Source organism: Panthera leo, chromosome C2, assembly GCF_018350215.1.
Source record: "Panthera leo isolate Ple1 chromosome C2, P.leo_Ple1_pat1.1, whole genome shotgun sequence".
NCBI classification, from domain to species: domain Eukaryota; kingdom Metazoa; phylum Chordata; class Mammalia; order Carnivora; family Felidae; genus Panthera; species Panthera leo.
Genome location: NC_056687.1, coordinates 140228549 through 140247229, shown reverse-complemented (window position 1 = coordinate 140247229; position 18681 = coordinate 140228549). Strand labels below are relative to the sequence as shown.

At 41.8% G+C, this 18681-nt stretch overlaps 1 protein-coding gene across 4 annotated transcripts in view; it reads left to right on the top strand.

The window, feature by feature from the left end:
- The window catches only part of THRB (thyroid hormone receptor beta), a 336813-nt gene that overhangs the window by 223876 nt on the left and 94256 nt on the right, over window positions 1-18681 (top strand). For 3 of the 4 annotated variants that reach the window (XM_042903311.1, XM_042903308.1, XM_042903310.1), the window contains exon 2: window positions 2922-2985. The exons of the other annotated variant lie outside the window; for it this stretch is intronic. In XM_042903311.1, coding sequence (XP_042759245.1) covers window positions 2964-2985 — 22 coding nt within the window. In that variant the 5' untranslated portion in view covers window positions 2922-2963. The remainder of the gene's footprint in view (window positions 1-2921; window positions 2986-18681) is intronic. 4 annotated transcript variants of the gene reach the window in all.

The window sequence follows — 18681 nt, the reverse complement described above, 5'->3', positions numbered from 1 at the left end:
CAGTTAAGCAGCTGACTCTTGGTTTTGGCTCAAGTCATGATCTCACGGTTCATGGGTTTGAGTTCCACATCAGGCTCTGTGCCATCAGCACAATCTAAGGAAATCTAAGGTATAGGTCCCATGCGAGTGTGCTTTCTCTCTCTCAAAAATAAATATTAAGAAAAACCCAAGCTGGATAGTAACACTCCCCCACTTAAACCTGCGTAATTTAAAAGAGTTACCCAAAGTAGTCCCTGTGCCTCAAGCACAAGCATGAAAACAAAGCATTAAATCATGACCTAAGGTGAGACCTCTTAAAAACAAGACCCTTTAGGTCCAGAGTCCCCTCCATTAAGCCTTCCAGATAGCCCCAGGTAGAAGTGACCTCTGCTTCCTTTGTGTCCCAGTCAGCTCTGAAGAGACACTTAAGGGGAAACCCGCATCCACTTTTGCATTATTCTCTCCCTGTTGGATAAGAAACCCCTTATGGAGAGGCCAAGGTGTTGTCTTTGGGCAAAGCCTGGGGGACTGCCTGAGCAGAGTAGGCCCTCAATCAAGGCTTCTGGACTGACCAACCGAACAAATGAATGATTCACGTAAAAGGAATGTTCTTCATTCAAGTAGCACTCGCCTAGGTGTGTCTAAACTGAATGTCATTCTCCCCTCTGTTGGTGTGAGAGGACCTTCAACTTTGAGACCCTCAGGACACAAACCCTCACAGTCTAACTGAAGACTCTTCCCTCCCCTGTGAGTGGTGGGACTTGTTTAATGAATGATACAGACTGTGACTCAGCCCCTCCTGGACAGAGAGCAGCTTGCCAGTCCTTCATTAGCTACGCCTTCTCCCACACAGCACCACCTGACCTTCCTCCTCACTCACCTGCTCATAACACTCCTCACCAAGTTTGTTTTCCTTCCTGACAACAACAACAAAAAAACAAAACAAAAAAACCCGCAGCTTTCTTTATTCTTAAGTTCTTTGGACTTCGTTTTTTCCTTTGACCCCATGACCAGCTGGTGAGCCCCAGGCTCTCGGAGACCTTCCGTGTGTCCACTCAAGTACAGGGCACTCCGCTGACCCCACGCTATAGCATAGGACTGCCAGGAAAGGAGGCCCTGGACACCCTCTACTCTAGAGGGTTCTTAGACTTTCCTGCAATTACATTGTAAGACTCTAGAGGTCACTGAAGGAAAATAGCACTAAACATCACCATATGCCGAAGTACTATAGTAACTCTAGCATACTATTCACGCTATAGTAATGGCAATCGTATAGTAATGGTAATACTAAAAGAAAACAGTACTAAGTATGAAAATGAGTACTAACTTTTGTGCTGACAATATTTACAAAGCCTTAATAAGATTTTTTTCTGGTTCATAGATACTTTCTACTTCACACACAATACACCTTTCTGTAGTTCGTATGCCTATTCAATTAGAATTTTGAAAACAAAGATTTTTTTTAATTTAAATTTTATTTAGTTAACATACAGTGCAATATTGGTTTCAGGAGAATTCAGTGTTCATCACAAGTGCCCTCCTTAGTACCCATCACCCATCTAGCCCATCCCCACACCCACTTCCCCTCCATCAACCCTCAGTTTGTTTTCTATCATTAAGAGTCTCTTGTGGTTTATTTCTGTTTTCCCCTCCCATGTGTTTATCTGTTTTGTTTCTTAAATTCCACATAGGAGGTGAAATCATGGTATTTGTCTTTCTCTGATTGATTTATTTTGCTTAGCATAATTCATTCTACCTCCATCCACATCGGTGCAAATGGCAAGATTTCATTCTTTTTGGGTGCTGAGTTTGATACATTCTATATAGATTTTGGATACCCTTTATCAGATATGTCACTTGCAAATATCTTCTCCCATTCCATGAGTTGCCTTTTAGTTTTGTTGATTGTTTCCTCCGCTGTGCAGAAGCTTTTGATCTTGATGAAATCCTAACAGTTCATGTTTGCTTTTGTTTCTCTTGCGTTCTGCAATGCATCTAGTAAGAAGTTGCTATGGCTGAAGTCAAACAAGTTGCTGCCTGTATTCTCCTCTAGGATTTTGATGGTTTCTGGTCTCACATTTAGGTCTCTCAACCATTCTCAATCTATTCTTATGTATGGTATCAGAAAGCAGTCTAGTTTCATTCTTATACATATTGCCGTCCAATTTTCCCAACACCAACACTTGTTAAAGTGACTGTCTTTTTCCATTGGATATTCTTTCCTGCTTTGCAAAGATTAGTTGACCATATAGTTGTGAAAATAAAGATATTTTTAAGTGATGGTATAGCAAGAACATGACTGAGATTTTATAGTTTCATCTTTGAGATCATACAAAGGACACAAAACTATTTTCACACATTTGTATTAATGTTATATTTTAATGTCAGTGTTATCAGTCCAGACTCTTGGTTGCAAGTGACAGAAACCGGACTTGAACCAGCTTATGTAAACACAGGGACAGTTTTGCTCAGGAAGGACTGAGGAACCAAACCCTTGAAGGGGCAGGAGGGACACAGCTTGGTCTCAGGGAGAACTGGAAGCAGGGATTGGAGGCCACTGCACAAATGTGAGATTAATGCTTCTCACTTTGAGAAGCAAAGATCTGGACTAAAGATGCTAGTACATCTTCGCCACTCTTGGGAAAAGCAGCAAGTCAGTGTGCTGGTAGTGTTCTTGAAACTTGAGATGGAAAAAGAGACGTGATCTTGAATAAAATATGTTCAATACATATTTATGGAAGGAACCCTGAGATTAAGAATGAAACATCTTGTAAATTGACACATGTCACAGAGTCCACGGCTGCTTCAAGTTCCCTAGGTGTGAGTTGAGAGAAACAAATTGCCTCAAGCTAATTAATGCACATGATATTGTTTGAAACAAAAACCTTACGGAAGATACAGGTTATAACCTGGGGTATTCTTTCTTGTCTTTTTCTTTGTAGGAGGTGTCAGTGAAAAAAAAGGTCCAGAATGATTACTAACCTATGACTCCCAACAGTATGACAGGTATCTCTTTTTTAAAATTCTCTTTGCATGTCTCCATTTTTGTTCCACCTGAAGAGAAATACAGGGTTTCTAGAAGACCAACGTAAGTCTTCACAACATTATTTTCCAAACCATCAACTAAGACTAAATGCAGATATATCCTAGGAATACATCCCTACCAGTGAGTTTTGCTCGTCTTCAGAAACTATGAGATGCAGAAACCTATCGTGAAGAAATGATAATTCACAGTGAAAGGCTTGGTTTTAGCCATCCTAAGATAACCCTTGCACATGAGACACATTGACCCTTTATATTCATTCAGGTCAATATAAGAAATGGCTCTACATACTTCTCCAAAATGGGCTGTTTATTCCAGTTAGCAGTACAGTTGGGATGGAATATGATTAGATCACATCAGGTGAATGAGGTAGAAAGTCTTAGCAAGGGACAAAGGAGACAGAATGACCCCCAAGGAACATAAGGTTGCAACAGTGTGAATTCTTTGTGCAACACACAGAGCAGGGGTTGCAAACTCAAAGGCCCCAGGGGCCAGGCAGAGGACACCAATGTGGGAACAGGTCGGGTGTAAGAGAAAACAACAAACAAAACTGGAGTACTCAGGTTCTCTGAAGAGAAGCCATTCTTCCACTCTAGGTGATCACTGACATACAGTAGGGAAGAAGCCCAGAATGCCCAAAGACTTCACCTTTTCAAAAGAAGTTGGAAATCCAGATTTTAAATGAAGTATTACCACTCATAAATATTAACAATTAACTTAATAGAGTACCAAAGACTCCCGGGCCAGTCAAAATATGTCTGCTGACTGGAATCAACCCCATGGGCTACCAGTTTATAATCTCTGCTGTCTACCTTCCAGCCTAGCACCAAGCCCACACGTGTTCTTGTGGTTACCACGACAGCAGGGCAGATACTCCTAGACCTCTGGGAGTCATGGGTACAGCTTGACCTTTGATAGTCCATTCATGTCACCTCACCTAGTGACAAACTAAACATACAGGACAAGTACTCCAAGAAGCCATTCCCCAGTAGACCTGAGAAACTGAAGCGACTTAAAGTTGCCAGTCAGCCTTCTGTAAGTTTGGGGACCTCCTAATGACCATAACACTGCCTCCCTCAGCATCACTGCCCTCCCTTTATACCCACCTACCCTGGAGCTCCTGGGGCAGCAAAAAGATGGAGTGCCTGAACAGACCAGAACGATTCACACCAGTAAGAAGTGAGGGCCTCAGAACCACATCTCACCTTTTCCTTTTTTTTTTTTTTTTGCTCACTAACAGTCATCAGAACATATCCACTCCATTTTTATTCCACTTCCAACCAGGCAAAATTCTTCCCCACTTAAATTGCACCTGTTCTGTGTCATAAACTCGGTCATTCAGTGGAAAATTGGCACACATCAACCTTAGCGATCTCCTTTGTGTTTATCTATGTGTGGGAATTTCAACTGGAAGGAATGAAGTATAAATCTTTGCAGGCACAGGCACATGTGAACACGTAGATATCAAGCGACAGGTAGCCACACTGCAAAGCCTAGGGAAAGTGTCCCCCTCTGATACAGGATAGTGCAAGATCAAGTGTGACACGAGTGGCTCTATACTCCATGATAACTTGCCCACTAGAAAAATACTCCAAAGATAGTCTCATGTAACCTTTTGAGACATGAAAATGGCAAAACTTGGTAGAAAAGTGGGTAATTTAGTGGATGTCCATTGCTATGAGGTTGGTTCCAGATAGAGTCCAGAAGTGGCCATCCATCCCAGGTTTCTATAGAGCAGGGCTAGCATTTTTTTTTTTTTTAAAGAGCCAGATGGTAAATATCTCTGGCATTGCAGACTACTCAGTTCTGCCATTGTAGCACGAAAAGCCATGGAGTATACATAAACATGTTTCAACACAACTTTATTTACTAAACAGGCAGCAGGCCAGCTTTGGCCCAAGGACTGTAGTTTGTGAACTCTTGGTCTAGAGTCCAATAGAGTCCAGACCATCTTATTGTTGAGCAAAACCCCCAAGGTCAACTCAGGTCATCTCCAGGACAGAGCGATGAATCTAGGCTCACTCCAGGACAATTCTAGATTGAGCCAGCTTTTCAGCTGATCTTGAAGTCAAGATGCTTTTCTTGCAGACTGAGCTGGAACCCCAGGTGCCTCCCAGTGGAGGAGGGAGTTTTTGCTTCCTGGCATTTGTCTCATAGTGTAGAAACTGACAGTACTATTTGCAAAAGAAATCTACTCCATACACACGTTTACTGCATGTTAATGGACTCAGCTGAGAGAATTATCGCTTTAGACTCTTGTTTGTGGACGAAATAAAAAAGTATCCTTTCCCCTCGCTTTTTTGCTATGGTCTCAGGCTATGTGTTTATTTTAAAAAATCTAAAGAGTTTTATTGTGGGAGACCACAGTAAAGTTGTATGTAAGTCATCGGAGTTAAGTGCTTGCTTTAGGAGCATAATTTAAAGGGCAAATATACATTATTTTCTTCTTTGAAAAACATAATAGGCAATATTACTGTTATGCAGTACAGGAAATCAATTAATCTCTTTGAAAATAAAACCATTCTTTAAATGAAAAGGAATAAGAACATTGAATTTATTTTCCTAAAAGCAAAAAGACCATTTTCAGATAAGAGTCATGTTGATGGTATGCAATCTCTTTCAGCCAGAATGCTTAGTAAATTTATTTTTGCATTAGTTTGCATGGAAATTTGTTTATTTTCTAGGGTTATTTAATATCAGCTACAGTGGAGTCCAGTCTTGCCAAAATTTTCTGGTTGCTTTACCTAATTTGAAATTAGGACTATATGAAATCACTCATTGAAAGATACTGACTCTTAATGGAGATAGTCAGAAAGTGCCTTAATATGGTATTTTGTTAATCTGGCATTAAGCACTGCTTCCTAAGTAATCTGAGAATTCCGCTAACATTTATGGCATTATAATGAGCTCTATTTTGCATAAAGCCATGATTCACAGCAAAGTTTGTTCCAAAATGTGAATGAATACCTAAAAGTTCAAATACCAAAGTTAGAGGCTTTTGGCCTTGGTCAAAAAGAAACATCCTTGTGATGTTTGCCCTTTTCTTTTTCTTTCTCAGACTATTACTCTTGAGTGTATCCCAGGCATGAGGGGAGGGATGTTAGCAAGGATAGGACAGCTCTCAGTTGTTGCTCCAATGTTCCACTGTATGATCTTCAGATTGTTTGCATGTTTGGGGATGGGGTCATTTGTTTAAAAAAAAAAAAAAAAAACTATGTAATTCTTCATTTTGCTTAATTTACATTTCTCATTACTGCTCAGGTTGACCTTTTTTTACATGCTTCTTGGCCACTTGTATTTCTTCATCCGTAACTCACTTCATATTTATGGTCCACTTGCTCATTGTGGATTTTCTGTTTTTCTCGAGGTTTACAGAAGTTTATTATATATTAAGGATAGTAACCAAGCATGTCACCTAATGTCCCTAGATCTTTAATTCCTTATTAAATGAGAAAAGGAAACTAGTTCATCTCTAATTCTCCTTCTACATTTACAATTAGGTTATACTTCACATTGTAAACATTTATAAATCACATTTTCATAAAGTAGAGCATGGGTACATTGATGGTTGGAAGAAAAAGGGATTCCCGGAGCAGTGTTTTCTGTGTTTTAAGACTATCCTAATGAACAGGTTTTTCAGAGTCAAACCAAACATTTAAGCTGGGAAAACAGTAATTTATTGTGAGCCCATGGCATTTTCCAGGGGTGGCTCTCCACGTGTTCCTTAGGCTTTTCAAATGTTCCTTATAACTGTTTCATTCCTTTAGAAAGAGAATCACCATTGTGTTTATGTCCCACAGCCTAAGTAGACCATCATCACGGAATCAGGAGGTTGTTCACAGCAAAATTAGGACACTATCCAAAGATAATGTTAACAGTGTTACTGTTAACATATCCCGCTGTCAATACTCTTCTGAAATAGGATTTTGGTCATGGTTTCTTAGTAATCATTCACTGGTACGGCCCTTAATGTTATACTTTAAAAAAAAAAAAAAAGGTCTATTTTGAGAGAAACAGCACATGCACAAGCAGGGGAGGAGCAGAGAGAAGGAGAGCGAGAATTCCAAGCATGCTCCACACCATCAGTGCAGAGCCTCACACCAGGCTCGATGTCAGGAACTGTGTGACATGACCGGAGCCGAAATCCAGAGTCAGATGCTTAATGACCAAGTCACCCAAATGCCCCCAGACTTTTAATATAATGGGACTTAAGTAATGTTAGTACCAACTGCGCTGTATATGCCTTCACAGCTCTAATAGTAGAGTTTAATCTCAAGGAAACAAAAGGAAATGCTAAGTTAAAGGGACTGAATATCTTTAAAAACCTTTTCTGTTGCCAAATTGTCACCAGATTATTTGACGGATTGAGATACCGATCAGCAGTACAGCACCCATTTAATCATAAATCCTCCAAGTTTGGAGCTTTTTGGTAATTAATTTTTGAGTATTAGACAAAATTTTATCACAGCTTTTTAAAACTTTATATCTTTCTTACTGATAATTTGGCTACACACACACACACACACACACACACACACTGACCACTTAAAAGACTTGTATAACTTACCTGCTCATTTAACTTTCCTGTTGTGTCATTTATCTTTTTCTTATGATTCACACATTAAGAAAATAATTCATTGTCAATGACTGATGTTATAATCATTTTCCAATTTTGTTTTATTCTTTTTAAAAACTGATTTAAACTCAGGTTGGTTAATATACAGTGCAGCATTGGTTTCAAGAGAATTTAGTGATTCATCGCTTACATAGAACATCCAGTGCCCAGCCCAATAATTGCCCTCCTTAATGCCCATCACCCATCTAGCCCATCCCCCCCCATCCCCTCCTCTCCAGCAACCCTCAGTTTGGTCTCTGTATTTAAGAGTCTCTTATGGGTTGCCTTCCTCTCTGTTTTTATCTTATTTTCCAATTTTAGTATATATCTCTTCTCATTTTGGCAATATTTGACCGTTTTAAATTTCTCTTTTTCTTCTTTTGAAATAATTCCATACTAACAGAAAAGTCTGCAAGATTGGTTCCAAGAAGCCCTAGCTACCCTCGATTCAAAGTCCTCAAATGTCAACACTTTATCACATTTGCTTAATTCTTTTCCCCACTCTCTATGTCTCTCTGTCCCTGTTGCTATGTCTCTATGTAATTTTTATTTTGAACCATTTACAAATAAGTTGTATACGTCAACCAATACCATGCCATCATGTTTACAAGTTTTTAGGTTCTACACAGTGAGCTCTATTGAGGTGTCATTTTGTGATTTATGCCTTTGCTGGTCTAAGCTTGATTTTGTCAAGCTTAGAAATGTCTTCTGGTGAGGACTGAGGGACACACAGCTCAAGGAGTTCTTTGCAATGAGTTAGCATTACTATTTCAACATGTAGTTCTCGTTAAGGAGACAAGGATGACTGGTCACAGTTGAAAATTTTCTCAACAAACACCCTCTCTTATTTATCCTTTATGCACCAACCATCCACCCAAAGTACCAGAGCCTTTGATGGCAGGGAGGGAGAGCCTACCAGTGCTGGAGGCCCTTCTGTCCCTTCTTCCCCAAGTCAGGCCTGCCAAACCCCAAGTCTTTATACTGGTTACCTCTGCAAAGGACACAACCGTAGAAGCCAGACACGATGCTCTGCATCCTTCCCCATATTGCTACAGAAGCTGGGAGAGGTTATATTGATTTATGCACTCCTGGCATAATTCTTCCGAAAGAGCATCTAGAGGCTTCTTTCACATTCTTCCAAGTTCCTGTTTCCCTGGTGGTGGCCAAAAATAAAACATGGCCTGGGATTTCATGGAGCCAGCTATGCACATGACAAACGTTGCCACAAATAGTTCTGGAGAAGGAAAAATACCAACTCGCCCAAATAGCTAGCTCTCCCGTTGGTGGAGCCAATTACAAAAAGGACCTTTGGTTTTATTTCTTGGGCATTTAACCACATGAAACAATGGGGGCCGTTTTGCTCCCTCCTCAGCTTGGTGTCACTTCTACAAGAAACAAAAATCTCACTGAAAGGCTAGAAAGGAAACATCAGTCTTCTCTGAAATGCCTTGAGGGCAGAAGGGAGGCTGCTGTACCCACATCACACAGAAAATCTTTCAACTCCTCCACAGACAGCTCTCCCACCGATCACTACTAATGGTAACTGCTGAAATGTCTTGTCCTCTTCTCGCTCTCCCCGCTAAGGCCAAAAATCCTGGTGTGGTGGCTCTAAACACACTGCTTCCCCTCCCCCAGGTCAGTCAGGATTCTCTTCCCTCCTCCCCAGCCCATAACTCCATCTTCTCTTTTCCTCTGAAGGTTGTGGGTCCCTTCTCTCCCCTCTCCCACTTACATCCCCTTTTAAGGCCCCACACAGCAGAATAAATAGATCTTCCTTTCTAAGGAACTCACCTTAGAAGGCAGGAGAGGGGAAAGTCGTAAATGCTTATAATTTTATACCCCCCCCCCCAACTCCCATCACACACAAATTGGTAGAAACGAGTCACTCCATAGTGTCCTGTCTGGGGAAGAAAGGAACCCAGAACCTCAGTTCAAAATTTTCTCCCGTTTCCACCAGAACAAGGGAGAAGTCAAGAAAACCACAAAAAGGGAGCGCAAATTCCTGTGCAAATAACACATCACCCTTTGACACAAAGGCAAATACTTTTTTCTCAGTAAACAGAATGCACAGTGACCTTTTGCACAATACAAATGGGGACCTTGCCACATATCCTAAAGAAAACCTGGCCCTGTTGTAATCTGATGGCCTCTGTCCTCCCATCTCTCACCTCTTTAACATCCTGAACTTCTCCTGGAAGATAGATTTCCTACTGAAAAGTGTGGAACTTTCTGAAAGAGAGTAGATTAATGAAATCTCACCAAATCCAGCCAGATTAGTGAAAAATTTCCCCCAAAATTCTAGAACAACTTCACCTTCCAAGTTTGAGCTGCAGCCCAGTGATCAAGAAGTTGAAATGTCAAAGGGGCAGGGCTTTACAGAGAATGAATGATGGAAGTACAAGACAAAGAAAAAAATTTTTTTATCACTAACCCCTGTATTCTTTCAAGAAGAATACACTCTTTACACTCTTTGGCTTTTTCTAGAGGTCTGCCCTAACCCCCAGCCCCACTGTCCCTGCTCCCCACTCTGCACCCATTCTCAGCATCACCATCATCATTATCACCATTTCTTCAACCACCCCAATCAAGCCGTCATCAGTCTGATAAACACATCTCTACCTCCTTCAAGGTTGCCGTAACCAAGAATCACCCCGCACATCTTTACTTGGCTCCTGCTAACAACATAATAACAAATAACAAACGTAACCTAGCAGGGTTCTGCTGTGTTGGGACTATCCTCCTCTCTATTCCCCCAAATGCCACTGAAGGTCCGGCGCAGTGGCACATTGGCAGGTGCAAGACCCTTCAGAAGAATTGAAAATAATTTTTCCCAACAAAAATTGAGTCCCTAATGAATATGTGATGTTATTTTGTTTGCAGTGAGTCAAGAGTTTTCTTTTGGGGACGCCTGAAGGGCTCAGTTGGTTAAGGGTCTGACTCTGGATTTCAGCTCAGGTTGTGATCTCATGGTTTGTGGGCTAAGTGACTTTAAGTAGTGATAGGTCTCATTTTTTGTTAGTCTTCCTCATGCTCACTGCCAAGGGAGGTAAGGTGAGCAGTCTTTCCTCAACTGATTAAAGCAGAGCCCCCTCTTTGATGGATGACCTAGCCTTCACCTGCTCAAACTTGCCAGTACATTAGAATCATCTTGTGAGGTTTTTAATTTTTGTTTTGTTTTGTCTAGAGAGCACACGCGCACATGCACAGAAGTTGGGGAGGGGGAGGGGGAGGGGGAGAGGGAGAGAGAATCTTAAGCTCCACACCCAGCACAGGGATCAATCCCATGACCCTGGGGATCATGACTTGAGCTGAAGTCAAGAGTCAGATGCTCAGCCAACTGAGCCACCCAGAAGCCTTTATCCTTTTTTTAATGTTTATTTTTTGAGAGAGCATGTGAGCAGGGCAGGGTAGAGAGAGAGGGAGACACAGAATCCAATGCAGACTCCAGGCTCTGAGCTGTCAGCACAGAGCCCAATGCACGGCTTAAACCCACAAACTGTGAGATCATGACCCGAACCAAAGTCAGCCACTTAACGGACTGAGCCACCCAGGTGCCTCTATCCTGGGAGCTTTTTAAAATACTGATTATGCCCATGTCACCCCAGACCAGTTAAATCAGAATCTCTAGGTAGACACAAGACTCAGCATTCTTGTAAAACTGTCTAGGTGATTCCATTGTACAACCCATTCTGAAAGCCATAAGGTGGACACAGATTCTCAGCCCAGGCTGCCCAATACAGTCAAACTAGGGAACTATTTAAAAATATCAGTGTCTGTGACCCACTCTGGAAGATTCCAATTGGCTTGGTCTAGGGTGGAGCCTCTTTTTTTTTTTTTTTTCTTTTAAACCACTCTACTTGGGCAAGTGGTTTTGTTTTTTTTTGTTTTTTGTTTTTGGGGTTTTTCTTGGTTTTGGGGGGTTTTTTGTTTGCTTTAACTCCTCAAGTGATTCTGATGTGCATCTAGTGTTGAGAAAAGAGCAGTTGTCTCTCAACTTGGTGGTGAGGTATCCACATCACTGGAAATTTTGGCCTAAAAAAGAAAAAAAAAAAAAAAAAAGGCCAAACAAGCTCTATACTACCATCCAACCTAACAGCATGTACCTGAGCTTCTGGATTCTCTGAGCTCTCCAGATGATTCTGATACACACAAGTTTAAGAACCACTGATCTAGAGCGTTTTTGTCTTCCATATTGGAAATGTTTTGGGAAATGTTTATTTTCTAACATTCATTCTAACACTTCATGTGAGTACCTACAAAAGACATCTAAAATATCACCGGTTAAGGGGCACTCGGGTGGCACAGTCGGTTCAGTGTCTGACTTCACCTCAGGTCATGATCTCATGGCTCATGGGGTCGGCCCCATGTTGGGCTCAGCGCTGACAGCTCAGACCCTGGAGCCTGCTTCAGATTCTCTCTCTCTCAAAAGCAAACATTTTTAATAAATAAATGCATACACACACACACACACACACAGAAGATGTCACCAGTGAATCTAGGCCTAACCTGGCCGCGATGACAAACAGAAATGTAGTTAAAGATGCTTTACTCCCAATGACTACCTGGGTGTGCTCCATTACTGTCGCCCATGAACAACAGACCCACGTCCCTGCAACCATGCATTTGGCTGGTGGGTGCCATCATTGGCATTTATCTAAAAAGCCCATTAGGGTAGCAGCCTCTCCAGTTTAAATGATCACAATGTCCTTCAGGAGTGCACTCCTAGGGCAGCATTTTTCATAAAAAAAGAAAAATGGAACTTTACTGGACATTCTTCTTTAGTGGGTCGTTTAAAAGTTGTAAGGTGCATTCGGTTAAGAAAGGACTTTCTTCCTGGGAGGGTGGTGGTGGTGGTGGTTGTTTAAAGAAAATTAACGGACTTCCATGTGGGCCCTCAGAAGAATGTAGCTTTCTGGTGAGCAGTATCTATGGGTTATGGTGCTCAGTCTGGACTGCTCACTGGGAGAGCTTAAAAAAATCCCCATGCTGAAAATACTGAACTTTTCTCAAAAGATTGTGGTGAGGGTATTAGATTTATAGAAATCATTTAACACAGGGTGTGGCACATTGGGACACAACATAGACATTCTGAGGGAGAACCAGGTACATAATAGGCGTCACTAATGTTAATTGTGAAAAATGGCCCATATAATTAACTGAACTACAATGGGGGGGAAAAACAGATGTAAACAAATGTTTTCAGTTTTTTTGTTTGTTTTTCAGGTAAGCTTACGTGTTATCACTTTGTTTAGCTCACTCCCATAATTCATGTTTTCTCTTTAGTGTCTCATTCAAATTCAGCATCCTATTTAGGATTTCCTGAAAGACTTCTCTATACAACAGGCCTTTCTTTTTTTAAAACAGGAGAGACAAGAAATGCCTCTGTCATTCCTTATCTTATGGAAAGACATTTTTAATGAAGCAATAATCTAAACATAACATTTGAAGCAAACAATTCGCACAAAAGGAAGTACATAGTTTTTAATACAAGCTCTTCCTTTCTATAATCCTTGATAAAATAAGCATCTTAAAACACTTGCTGGTATTATTACTTCATTGTCTTAATAGGCATAGGTTCCTATGCCACCCAAGACCAAGGGGCCATACTAATACAGTATCTTCCTGCATGCTTCGCGTTCCCCAGGATGTAGAACATAAGCACATAAGGAGGAAGTGACAGCAGAAAACAAGAGGGGGAGACACATACCCTTGCAGCTACCAATACAAAGAAAGAGCAAACAAAGATGGGTTTCCCATCATTATATTTCTTTCCACATTTATAGTATCAAATTGTGGTTCCCGCTTTTCTGCCAAGACCCTCTTGTGACTTCCCCACACATATCTCCCTTGAACCCTATGCTTCCAAATATTTTACCTGCCAAACAGCATTTATTAAATAGAATTCATTGCGTGTTTTTAATAATCAAAACGTATGTAATAGAATATTGTTGAGAATAAAATGAATAATGATCCTACACTACACAGATACAAAAAAAAAAAAAATTGTGAAAAACCAGAAGGCATAAGATTTTTCATGACAGTAGCATAGGCTGTTTCATATTGTATCATCTCCCTTGGGCCTTTCTGAACTTTAGAGATTGTTCATACTTTCCCAATACTACTTTTGTGGACCTCAAGTTAAGTGAATATTCTGCATTCCAATTTTCTCAACTCTAAGTAGGAATTATACTCCTATATTATTTAGCTAAATAGAACTATAAATGAAGCCATCAGAATACCAATTACTGCTGGCACTAACTTTAATCAAAAAAGTCTTTCAGTATTATTATAAAATCATTCTTCAAAGATTAAGTCTATGTAAATGAATATGAAATAGCCTACCATACTCAGTAATGCATAATGAAAATATTCATGAGAATTTCAATCATTTGATACTGTGCTCCAAATTAGATCAAGAAATCATTGCCATAAATCAGAACATTAGCAAAGTCTGAGTTTTTTCAATAGAAAATTCTAATTAAATTTAACATTACAGCATCTAAGATATTAGACTCTAGACATAGAAACACAAAAAATAGTTCTTACCTTGGAGAAGCTCACAGTCAAGAGATCACAGTTTCTGAACGCATCAATACCGATTTTTTAACAACTCAAAAGACTTAGAGGTTTAGAACTAGAAGGAATCTTACAGACCATCTGTTCCAACCTCCTGAAATTACAGGTGGGGAAACAAAGCCCATGAACTCAAAGTAATGTGCTTACAGCCATGCAGCAATGTACCGTGCAGGTGTCTCAGGTCTTCTCATAAATGATTCTTCACACCTCTCCTCCTTTGAGCTTCCATCGGCTCTGATTCCATTTGTAAAAGTTTTAGGAGAAGATTAAAAAAACGATTTGGAATCCTATGAAGTGTAAAATGATGCTCTCTACTACCACAAGGAGAACCCCAAAATCTCAGTGACTTCATACAACAAAATTTTATATCTGATTCATGTTAAATCCAGTGCCACACATTGTTGGTGGATGGATAACATTCCCCACGGTCATTTGAGGGCCCAGGCTCCTTCCTTCTTACATGCCCATTCACTTCTAGGACTTCATAATTTTCTCTATTCAACAGGAGAGGGAGGAAAAAAAATGAAAGGATATATGGACTTGTTTTATGGGCCGGGCCAGGCCTGGAAGTGGTGCCCAATGTTCTTATTCACTCCACTGGCTTGAACTCAGTCACATGGCCACATGTGACTAGAAGGGAGGCTGAGAAATGCAGCCTAGCATGTGCCCAGGAAGTAGAGAGCACACAGATTTCGATGATGAGTCTGTGCCACAAAGGGCTATACAAATGCATGAAAATATTATGGAAGTAGGTGAGGTCAGGAAAGACCGGATTTTTATATTGAAGTCATTTTTGTTAATGTTTATTTTTGAAAGAGAGAGAGAGAGAGAGAGAGACAGAGCACAAGCAGGGGAGAGGCGGGGGGGGGGGGGGGGGGGGGGGGCCACAGAACCTGAAGCAGCTCCAGGCTCCAAGCTGTCAGCAGAGAGCCCAACCCAAGCCTTGAACCCATGAACCATGGGATCATGACCGGAGCTGAAGTCGGACCCTTAACTGACTGAGCCACCCAGGCACCCCTGAAGTCATCTTTTTGTTTAAAGATGTCTGGTACAGTCCTCTAAACCTTTCCCAGGTAATATCAGCATCTCCAGACAGGGCTAGGATGATCTATTTTGACCACCACTTCTAGATGCTTTTGGAGTTTGCATGATGATATAGTGAAAAGAACATAGACTTTGGAGTTATTTGTCCTTGGGTTCAAATCCCCAGTTTTCCACTTATTAACCTGGTGAATTTGAGCAAGTTGCTTAAAAGTTGCTTAAAAAGATGGCAGAAAGGATCCTGGAGTTGTAGCAATAACCTAGTTAAATCGGTCAGCAAACATCTATTGAGAGCCCCTGTGTGACAAGTCTTGTGGGTATACTCTAAGGAAACAGCAGCGATTAAGGGGAGAGCACTGAGTCTAGATCAATAAATAGTATGTGCACAGTCATTGTCACCAGCAGGCACTCCATGAACGTGAAGTGATCTGGCTTCGGACCCTCCTCGGCACACTCTGCAAATTTGTTATTTGTTTTTGGCCCTGTGCATCTAAGCTATGAAGACAGGTTTATCCCTCAAAATTCCAGATAGAATACATTAATAAATAATAAGGCATCTGAGAGATGGAGAGGTCAAGTGGAAAGTGTTTCACTTGTTCCTGTCGTTTGGAAGTGAATTGACAAGGTGAGAATTCTAGGAAGCATGTTACAAAGCAAGGGCTTAAAATACAATGATTTGGGCTACAAATATTTGTTCAGTTTCAACAGGTTTCCTCAGAGAGCCCTCTTCAAAGGCTGGTGGCCTTTATGTTGCAAAGCATCTTTTACAAGCCAGAGAAGGAGGGTCTTCTGGGGAGTTGACCAGGTCCCTGAGGGCACATAGTGGTAAGGCTATAGCGGCCCCTCCCGCTGGCTGACAGGTCAGGAAGAGCGTGCAAGGCCCCCCCAAGAGAAGGAAGAGGACGGTATCTGCACACAGTCATGGCCAAGGGCTTCGTCTTCTTGCTGAGGCTCTCTCCAGACACCCAACCTGGGGGGAAGCCTCCCCCTCTGGCCCTCCTGGACTCCTGGTCTCTCAGTTCTTGTTTTGCTTCTCTTTATTTGCTTTTATCTCTAAGTGCAGAATAGGATGGGGGGAGCAGGCAAATAATGAGGACAATAGGTCTCCAACCCAGGAAAGTATACACCATCTTGCCCCAAACCATATGCGTATGGCTGACCCATTAAAACGCAATAGAGGGGTCGAGTGCACAGGCCTGTGGGCAAATCCACCTAGGATCCAGTGTGGCTTTGCCTCTTCCGCTGTGGCCTAGGGCAAGTTGTTTTCCCTTTCTCAATACGCACTTTCTTCATCTGTGAAATGGAAAGGATCACTATTTATCTCAATATTAGTGTTAAGGATCAAAAAGAAATCATGTCACATGCTTAGCAGTAGGACTGAAACATCGTGAGCCTCAAGTAATAAATGACAGATACCGTCACCACCACCAGTAGCTATCTCCACTGTCTACTACCAGTCACTATCTCCAAGCCAAATACACCACTCCTGCCAGGAAGGCTTAGGGGGGATGCAACTGTCCTATTATCTTGCTTCAAACACATTAGAGGATGAATCGGATACATCCCATAACCAAATGCCATCCAGCTCTCTTGAACAGCCCTTTCCACAGTCCAAGAAGTAAAGAATCATAGGTGGGAGTCAGAAATGGGTCCCCCAGTCCTTTCCAGCAGCGATCCAGAAACATCCTGAAGGGATATCTTAAATGAATGGACAGTTTTCAAGGAACGAGACACCACTGAAAATCTATTCCTAAATATTCTAGCATCCTTTTGCTGCTGGCCTGCCTCTAGAATACATCTAACTGCCTTGTTCCCTACTTTCCAGACGAGGATTTCCTAAAGATCCTTTTGCGCATGGTTCTTATGCAATCCCTGGTCTTAAAGGAGCCCAGGAAATATTGACCAGGCTTGGGATGAGCCTAATTGTTTCCAGGCAGGGGCAGTTATAGCCATGGTAGATTCCCTCTCCTTTCAAACTAACAGTCCGAGCAAGTTGAATTACTAGAGACCTGCTTTAAGATGCAATATTTCCAAGATGAAGAATACACTGTGCTTTCTGACCCTATCAGGCCCCAACCCTTCACAGGAATTTTCCGTGTGCCACAGATTCATTGAAGAAACGCCTTTGATCTCCACATGCACCAGCCAAAAGGACAGGAGTTGAATTGGCCAGAGTATGGAGCTCCTGGGCCTGGGACAGGTTGGCCCAGGGCCGGTGATAATTTTACCATACTTCATCCGCAACTCTCTCTCTTCACCACCACCACCCCCCTCCTCCCCCCTGCTTCTCTCTCAGGAACTCTTGCCATCTACGGGTCTGGTCTGTTTGGCACTCTTAAAGCTTCTCACCACTGTCCCCCACCCACTTTGTGCACATCACATCACGTTGCCAGAGTTGCCCCCACCCTATAGAATACTATCGTTTGCCAGTCCCTAGGGGTGCACTGGTTGACAAAGTCAACCAGTTATCTTGGCACAAGGAGCCACCTGAATGCATCGGCCGGTATGATGTCATCCTAAATAATCAACAGCTGCCCTAATCCTGAGTCCGGGTTAGAGCTATGGAAGACAGGGCCTGCGAGTCCTAGAAACAAGGAGGTTGCTTCATTTGGATGAGGGCCATCTGCCTTCACCCAGTTTCGCCCCGGACTGTCTCAGCGCTGCCCACATCACATGCACACTTTGGAGGGGGAAGGGCAGCAGTCAGGCATGGTTTTGTTGTAACTGTCCAGAGGTTTTTGGGCTGGTGTGAGCTCCAAGGTCCCTTCGAGCCCCAACTATTCTGTGAATTTTGCTGCTCTGAGCCCACTGGATAAAGACCAGTTGAGCCAGTTAATTTGCCTGGAACTCGGCAAATTGCTGCACATCAACCTACCATACATGGCCCTGGCTGATGTTCAGGAGAACAGAGTCTGGAGAACAAAGTAAAGCAATTCATGGAGTCACCCCAGTTTGCCAAGGTAGGATCACTTTGGCATAAAGTGATACACTCATACACTGGCATAAAGTAAAACCTTCCATTTCTAAGCCTTCCAATAAGAAAGGACTCTGAAGCTCATCCCTACTGCTAATTATTTTACTCATGTTGCGTCTGCTTCACTAGCTTTAAATATAAGCCTATACAGCATGCCCTCCAAATATAGATCCACAGCAGCCCAGAGAGAAGACAGCCTGGGATTTATGGGAACAGGGACATTTCAAATACCTAACAAAAATGGGCTCTATCATATCAAAACCCACAGGTCAATATTAGCCGTGAAGAGAAAGTAAATAAGGTTTGTTTGGGGGCACAGCAAGTTTCTTCTAGTGTTTCTTCCCTTGCTGGAAAGGTGATCAATACTAACTGCAAATAGTTGCTTGTAATAAAGTATTCATGACTATATTCCAGTGGCATCGCATCACAGGTTTGCTTATGTGTATATGACTT